Here is an 8,531-nt window from a genome sequence, read left to right as displayed (position 1 = left end):
TATATTTCTAATTAAAAAAAAAAAAAAATAGTCCACGTCTCCTACTAAAAAATTCCTAATTTTTTTTTATTTTTTTTTATAGAGATATAAAGGTGAAAGAGAGATCTCTTAAGGTTGTTATGACTGAATTTGGTCAAAATTAGTCATCATCAAATTTTGACCAAAATTTTGCAACTCAAAATCAAATAGAATTCGAATTTTTCACGTATCAAACTTTTGCCGTATTCCAACCAAATTGCTAACAAGGATTCTGAGAGTTTTAAAAGACAGATTTAACAGGGCCAAACTATCTCAACCTATAACCAACAATTGTATTCTAATATTGTATGAGAATAGGAGACAGACTTAGGAACCCAATAATCTGAAATATTGGAGACAGCATCATATCTAATGAGAAATTAACAAGTTGTGATGAAAGAGTATATTATTTAGGATTTAGTGCAATTTCTAATTGGGGATGGAATCACTTTAAAAAGATTTATTAGCATATATTTCCATCTTCTGAGTGAAGTAATTCTCTATGTAACCAAATAAAGGAGTTCCATTTCTTAACTACTAGAGTCAAAAGAAACATCCAAGTCACAAAATGATTTGGACATCAACATTGGGTGCTTAATTTAAATTAAATTAAATTAAATTAATAAAAGAAGAGTTGAGTCCACAATGCAATTTCTTATCAACAATAAAGAGCACAGACCACTAAAACTTACTACCAATAACAACTATAAATGCGTGGATAACACAGAAATAGAGGCCTAAAGAATATGGCGGACCCAACCAATGTCTTCGGCAGTTCATACATATATCTTGCCCAATGGAGTTAAAGATAAATTGAGGAATCAGGCAGTGCCCCTAAGTATAAATTACAAAGAATTGGATGCTTACCACTTCAAGCACACTGAACGCTGGAACTGTGGCACAAGGTTGATCTGCAGGTATCACAATATTTTCAGAAGATCCCAATAATCGTGCCAGAGCAAGAAAAAAACTTTTCACACAAAATTAATTACATAAATCATCAACAATTCGATCCATCTAAACGAACTTCAAAAATGTATGTGAGTGTTGCCAATTGTTAACAGGCGTTTCTTGGATTCCCGTAAAGATGTCAAATGGGAAGTCCACTGTAAAATTGTGGATTAGGAGGTCGTCGAGTCATGAAAACAGGTATTTTCTATAATATATAGACAACATAGCGAACATATAACTCAAGTTATAAAAGTAACAACTTAGAGTAATTTTAAAAGTGTCTCATGAATTAAGAGCAATGTGGGCAATCTGTTTTACAAGTTTTAATATAAATTATTTTTCAAAAACATGAACTTCAGTTTAAATGATGGTTCGGATCTGACAGTCATGAACTCAAAAGGCATTCAAGACTTCGCATGGGTGTCTCGATCGTACTTGAACAAGAAAAATAGGTCCTTGCAAATTTGACTAGAGAAAAGATGACCCCTTGAAGAAATTTGATCTATACTTTCACCCCTTGTGGTCTGGCATAATTCTATGTCGACCCCCTAACATTTTGATAATTGCACTTACCTCCCTTATAGTTATCTAAGGGGCTCATTCACCCCCTTTCTATCTACTTGCTGTCGACCAAACGGCTAAAAATTGATTTTTATTTTTATAAAGACCATTTTGCCCTTTTTAAAATGTTTTTTCTTTATGATAAACAAAAAAAAAAAATCCCTACCAAAAAGTGGGTTCATGCTTAGATGGTGGCATTTTTAATTATCATTTTAAAATTTTATTATTTTTGTAATAGAATAGATAAAATTATAGGGTAAAATAGTAAAATAATATCTGAATTTTAACACCATTAGTGAAAGGTGAGGTAAGTGCAATTATCAAAATGTAAGGGGGTAAACATGGAATCATCCCAAACTATGGAGGGTCAAAGTGAAATTTACCCAATTTCGAAGAATCAGCTTCATATTATAATGCTCCATGATTATCACACTCACCATTTGTTGATGCCACTGTCATTATCATTTACAGTCCCATTTGCATGTACTGAGGCAGACCCGGATGCATCGTCCTGCACACCTGGGTGCAGAAGGTTCGAGAAGCCTTGCCCAATCGACTTCCACAATCGAGTTGGTAGAGAGGACTGTAGACTCTCAGCAGTCCCATCAGATATCGGCTCAACTGACCTAGCTGAAGCTGGGTTCAGCTCCGAGAACTGTATGGCTCCGAGAATCCGCTCCGGAAGCTCTGATTCGATTTGGCTCTCGATGAGAAACGCCAGATCAACGGTCAGAGTTGTGATGTAACCGAAAGCTAGATGCACGATAGCACTCGCAACCATAGAAGCTCCAATATCCACATCAACTTCTATGTAATTCTCTCTTCCAAAGTACTTACACGACACGGCTCGTCCAAGTATGCATATCGCTTGCTCCCCAACGGCCTTTTTCACAATCCAAGGGCCCTTGACAATGTTTGCTATCAATTTAAGCCTCGAATTTCGAAACCCATCATCACCCTTCAAGAATCTGTCCATCAAAGATCCATCCTGGATAGGATCCAATGCTACAAAATATGCCACGGCGCTGTAGTTATCCTTACTTGGTAATTGTAGATTGAAAGCCCAAACAAAAGGCTTATCACCATTTGGAATCTCATCCTCTAGAGCTTTTCTAACACGACTATTAGGATGGTTTAAGACCTCGACAATCTTTGTAGTGCCTTTGATCCAATCAAACCCGAGAGGCTTGAGAAGGTATTCACCACCAGGAATCTTAACCTTTGTAGAAAAATATTCTGGACCTCTAACCATGAATTTGTCACCGGGTGGTGTCGCCCAACCATTTGGGCAGTTTTCAGGTTCAAGAAATGGAATTGATCCGTCTGATTTCACTCTCTCTATCCAAGCATGCTCTTTGTTTCCATCATAATCATGCTCTTCGTTGCCATCACTACTAGCCATATACGCAAAATAAAATACCTGATGACAAGGATATATCAGATAATCATTTAGTTGATAAAGAAAACAAAATGTAGAAACATAATGACCACACAGTATGATTATGTACTTTGTTGTTAGTGATGGGTACAACAACACTTAATCCTATGATGCAACATCTATATTTCTATATAATAAAACAAAACGGTGGGTCCCACTTCAGACACAGTTGTGGCGTATAAATGTCCCACTCCAGCTACAGTGGAGTGGGGTTCACACTACCCCACTTTATTGCTTTTCTTCTTCACCCCCTTCAACTTTATGATCTTTCCTCCCCCTCCCTCTCCCTCTCTCAATACTATCCCTCCAATTTTACTATTTTTCCTCTTTTACCCCTTTAACCCCAAAGAGGATGCACGTGCTGTAGGCACGGGCAAACTCTAGTAACAAATAGAACATAGCTTTGGATGGACCATAGCCAAAACAGCTATACCAAAATTAACAAATTCACTATCCAACAAAGAACTTAAACTTGAATGCCTAAAAGCATATGTTTAACAACAAAGAGACTTCTATACACCACACCATTAATTTGTGAAAAAGGTAAAGATTTGGTAATGGAACTTCCAAAAAATATCAACTTGTTAAACAGTTTGAATTACTGAGTCAGCGCCACATGTTCAGTTGTTCAGAACATGGGATGCAGAAAATTAGTTCCCTGCCAATACCAATGCCTTCAAAATGAATAAAACTGATAAGTGATATTACAGTTTCATTATATTAAGAGATCCATGGAAGTTGTGTTCATGTCAAATTTGTCCGTCTTTTTTTTTCTTCTTAGAAACTCATTTGTGCAGCTTGGTAAGGAAATTAATATTTTTTGTTTTTGTTTTTTTTTTGACAAGGAAAATTTTCCACTCCATATGGGCAATCAAATACAAATTGCTGTCGACAACCACTCATTTTTCTGCTTTTGCTATAACATTCACACATTCACTGATTCACACTTGAGACTCCCTGCAGCCCTGGCTTTAATTCTAGAACAAGAAGTTACTTAACCGTGGAAACAATATTGAAGAAAGCCTAGAATTACTCAAGATCAAAGACCCTAGAAAAAATATAGTATCAGAATTTCCAAATCAGATTCAACTAGTTTCAAAATATTTCTACACAACCACCACGCTGGAACTTAACAGCAAACTACAAGAACTGCAAAATAAAATTGATTAACTATAATGTGCATTCAAGGTGCACCATGTGCTCAAGGATACTGTGAGTCTGCATCATACAGATCATGTGACGGCACCATGGGATTAGTGTCCACCCAATCAGATGCATGACCTCCTATGACCCTTCAGCGCAAGGTGTGCCTCAGGCACACTGCATAGCAGTCCTAGTTTAATACTTTTAATTGTGGGTTTCATATCGAAACATAAATAAAGTTTCTCTTTTCTCTTCATATCCACCACTGTCACAAAATTTGGCAAAATTTTCAGAAATTTAGGAAAAATTCTGAGTAAGGAATCAACCAATTAAAACGGTGAATTAACAAATTGATCGGCGATTAGTACCCCCACCCCTTCAGCCTCAAAATTTTATCTTCTTCAACCTTCAAATATCGAGAACAAGATAGGTTTTTTAGAGAGGTTGAAGAAACCCAAAAAACATCATTTGTATAATCCCCAAATTTTTCCCAAATTCTTTCAGAAACTTTCACGTATTTATCCAAATTAAACCAAACTGATGCCAAAGTAATTGCTGAACCCGAACTTGGCTACTATGCCCAATAACAGATCTATAGAATTTGGGTTTTTGTTTAAGAGAAATATAAACTTCGGTACTTCAAAATAAAATTTCCCACAAAACCACCAAGAAAGAATGAAATTCTTGTCAATTCACACCTGCTAGCATCTAGTATAAGATATTCATGATAAATTTTAGATCAGCTACAACCATAGCAGCAAAGTTCAAATTCGGAAACTATTCAACAGGGAGTCAGTTTGATATCATTAGCATAAATCAAATAAAATTCAGAAGAAAAAAATTCATAGATTATAAAAATAACCTCCCTAAAATCCCCATCTTGTCATTGTAAATTGATGGTACAATCTAAGCTGAAGTGGGATGGGTAGCAATTAATCGGCAACTCCCCGATTAATTCATTGATTCTCCAATTTAATCAATCAGACCCTTATTCAGGGAATTTTTCAAATTTTCAGAAAAAACGCCAAATTTTGTGACAGTGGCTACAGAGCTAAAAAAAACTGGGAACCTAAACACACATGAAAAATAAAAAAGTTAAAGAACTTTTTAATAAGACTTAAAATCTCATAAGATCCATTCTAGATTAACATTCATGAATGTTCTAAGATCAACTGAAGTACTGACAATTTGAATTAACAGATTCCCAAGAATACAATTCTCATAATTTCACAATTTTCATTCTAAATTAACCTAATTTAGCATTCAAACACATCCTGGATGAACAAAAACATGAAAATATACTCCTTTTTAAACCCTAGCTATGATTAGGGTTTGGAAGACAAATCTAAAAGTATGATAGAAATCAAGCATACTGATCATACCAACAGCTACAGAGATCAAAAAAACCAAATTTGTTTCTGTAGAATTTCAGATACGATTTCAAAAAACCAAAAAAAAAAAAAAAAAATCAAAACCAAACCTTTCTAAAGAATTCTGAGCTTACTCAGAGATTGCAAAGAACCCTCATTCAAGAAAGAATCTTTTCGATAGGCAAATTCGAAACCCTAAGAATAAGAGATTCCTTGAAGTTCAGTTTCTCAGACTCCACTCTTCTATTATTCTTGTCTTTGGACGGAAGGAGATGACGTTGAGATGAAGAGGTACTAAAAGAAAAAATAGGGATTTGATATTGCCACACTATCTCTTGTTTCTATCATCCAAATCATTAAACCATAGGGATAACCATGGCTTCAATGCATATTTTATATGAAAATTTGAAGAATTTTTATATAATATAATATATTAATTTTTAATCTAAGAAAACATATAAAATAAATGACAAAACATATTAATTTTTTGTATCTACGAGTATCCATTGGATAGAGCCTAACAAATCTAATTCCTCTTTGTTTGGTTTCATATTAGATTTGATTCTAATTAGTTCCAATAAAAAGGGGATCAGAATTAGGGTTTTCGATTTTGATTCCGGTTAAATGGTTATCCATTGACACCTATAATCTCAAAATCATTCTTGAACAAAATGAGACCAGACATTATGGTTGAGATCCCTCTTCTTCTTTGTTTTGATTTAAACTAAAAAATAAAATAAAATAAAGAAATTATTGTCTTGTTCAAGACAACAAGTGGTACCGTTTGTTAATAAGAAGAGACGAGAAATCAATATTGAAACTCCCCGTACTCTACAGTTGACGTTTTGAAATTATTTAGTCTAATATCCTTCTCAAACCCCCCTCAGATAAACTTTTTCCCACAAACCCACTTTGTACAACTTTCACTATTATCCTTATTTTTGGAGTGTTGATATTCTAACTAGAAAGTCTTCACTAACATATTATGAACACAAAACCATAGATATGTTTCCTCCAAATACACAAATGCACATCTTTTATATGGATTTGTCTGTGTATCCCGAGAAAATAAATATATGGTTTTGTGTCTGTAACACGTCAGTGGAGTATTGACTGAGTAAGGACTTTCTAGTTATAAAATCGTTATTCTTCTTCCAGTCCTTAGGAAGTCTTTTCTCAGGTCGTTACTTCCAAGATTTGAAATTAAGATATAGTATTAGCTCTGATCAAACCAATTATAATGTGTTTATTGTCACACCAACGATTAGAGCCCTTTAAATTTCTTGATTGGACATATAATAAACTATCTTGACCCTACCATTGATGTTTGATGAACTTTGGTGGACCCACTGTGATGGGACGACTCTTAATATTTTTAAATTAATAGTTGAGAAGTGTGGTATTATATATCATACAAGTTGGTAATAAAAAACATATAAATTTCTGAGAACATATATATATGTATGTAATTCCTTGTTGGTTTGTTTTTCAAGGGTTGGGATTCCACGACTAATGAAAAATGAATCATATAAAAACATGCAATCTCGACCATTAAAACAAGAAATCAATTGGTCAGGGATTGTCCTAGGGATAGATGACATGTTCAATAGTAGATTGAGTCTGCTATGAACGTTTTGAATAAAAATTATAAAAATATTTTAATTTTTCTAATGTTACTCCATTAGTCTTCTAGTTACGTTAATCATAAATATTTCATTAAAATTGTTGTCTTGGATATCATAAAATCCCAAAAATTACCTTTGTGTGCCATAGATTTTTTTTTCCCTTGTATCTCGAGGAAAAAGATCTATGATTATCTGAACACTGCCACGTCAGCCCAATGTAGTAGGAAGTCATTTTAGAATTTTTCCTTAATAGAAGGATCCAGTCACTATGATCAATTCTACTCGTCTAACTATTGAGTTGACTTGGTACTATAACTCATTGAGACAACTCAAGAAACTTTTTAATGTGAATTATATGATATATTTAATGTTCCTTTTCAGGTTATAAAAAAGAAATATATTTGTTCATTTGTTAAAATATTAAAATATATTTAAATAATTAATAAATTTATAATATAATTATTTGACTAACTCAAGTCTAGTTATTGAGTTGTGAAGTTGACTCAACTCGAGGGAAATCTGAGTCACGTTGAGATTTTCAGTTGTAAAACATCGTTTCTGAGTGTGGTTCTAAACTTGACTGGGTCTAGTGGACTCAAGCGAGATAGAACGTGTTCCGAGGGCATTGAGCATGTTTGCTCAATGTGAATTTGTGACTTAATCAAAAATCAATTTAAATCTTTTATCAAAAGAAAGAAAGGAAAAAAAAAAAAAATTCAACCCATTTGAAATTAGCCTTAATTTCATGTTCAATTCGTATTAACTTGTTTAGTATATTGAAATTAAATATATGGATGCCATGTAATACATGTTTTTGTTGTTCATGTACATGTTTATTCATTAAATGGGTTTTGATGGTAATCATTCTTAGATGGATGTTGATAAAGGAAAGGATTATAAATAAATTTATAATTTTTTAATATAAATTTATTTTATATATACGGGGCGGGATCAAGGGACATATGTAAAAACAATGGCTTTTCAAAATACAGGTTAGAGGTTTTGGATTGAGCTGATTTTTCTATGATGAGAAGATCATCCTCATAAAAAATCAGCTCAATCTGAATCTTGTAAGCCCATCAAAAGTGATTTACAAATTATTAGTAAAAAATTGATGGTCCACATTCTAAATCACTTTTGATGGGGGTAGAAGTTTCATATTAGACTGATTTTTTTTTAGGATGATCTTCTCATCATAGAAATCATCCTCACAGGAAATCAGTTCAATTCAAAACCTCTAACCCATATTTTGAAAATTTATTATTATTACATTGTTTTTACATATGTCTCATGATCCGTCACCTATATGTATGTATGTATATATATATATGGGAAATCTTCAACACCCTAAGCTTTACCCTACACTTTAACAAATGTGTTTTGTCCTACATGGGTTAGAAGTTTTGGAATGGGCTGAGTTTTGGT

General features: G+C 33.5%; 1 protein-coding gene across 6 annotated transcripts; it reads right to left on the bottom strand.

Moving 5' to 3' along the window:
* Positions 1-612: 612 nt before the first annotated feature.
* LOC147382246 (ENHANCED DISEASE RESISTANCE-like protein (DUF1336)) lies at positions 613-5,845 on the bottom strand. Of its 6 annotated transcripts, none has more exons than XR_015173781.1 (3): positions 5,616-5,845; positions 1,914-2,950; positions 613-929 (listed from the first exon to the last, which is right to left on the bottom strand). XR_015173781.1 is itself a non-coding variant. In XM_086428775.1 (3 exons), coding segments are annotated over exons 1-3 (1,068 nt in total). In that variant the 5' UTR covers positions 4,247-5,352; the 3' UTR covers positions 613-928. The 6 variants fall into 6 exon arrangements, 1 of the variants encoding a protein (XP_086284901.1); XR_015173780.1 differs by having other exon boundaries at positions 5,592-5,844; XR_015173783.1 differs by lacking the exon at positions 5,616-5,845 and adding an exon at positions 5,494-5,512.
* Between the last annotated feature and the right edge of the window lie 2,686 nt (positions 5,846-8,531).

The sequence above is a fragment of the Akebia trifoliata genome, chromosome 16, assembly GCF_017979445.1.
Source record: "Akebia trifoliata isolate Shusen 1 chromosome 16, ASM1797944v1, whole genome shotgun sequence".
Classification (NCBI taxonomy): domain Eukaryota; kingdom Viridiplantae; phylum Streptophyta; class Magnoliopsida; order Ranunculales; family Lardizabalaceae; genus Akebia; species Akebia trifoliata.
Note: the sequence above shows the minus strand (reverse complement) of the source record. Positions and strands in the feature narration are given on the sequence as shown.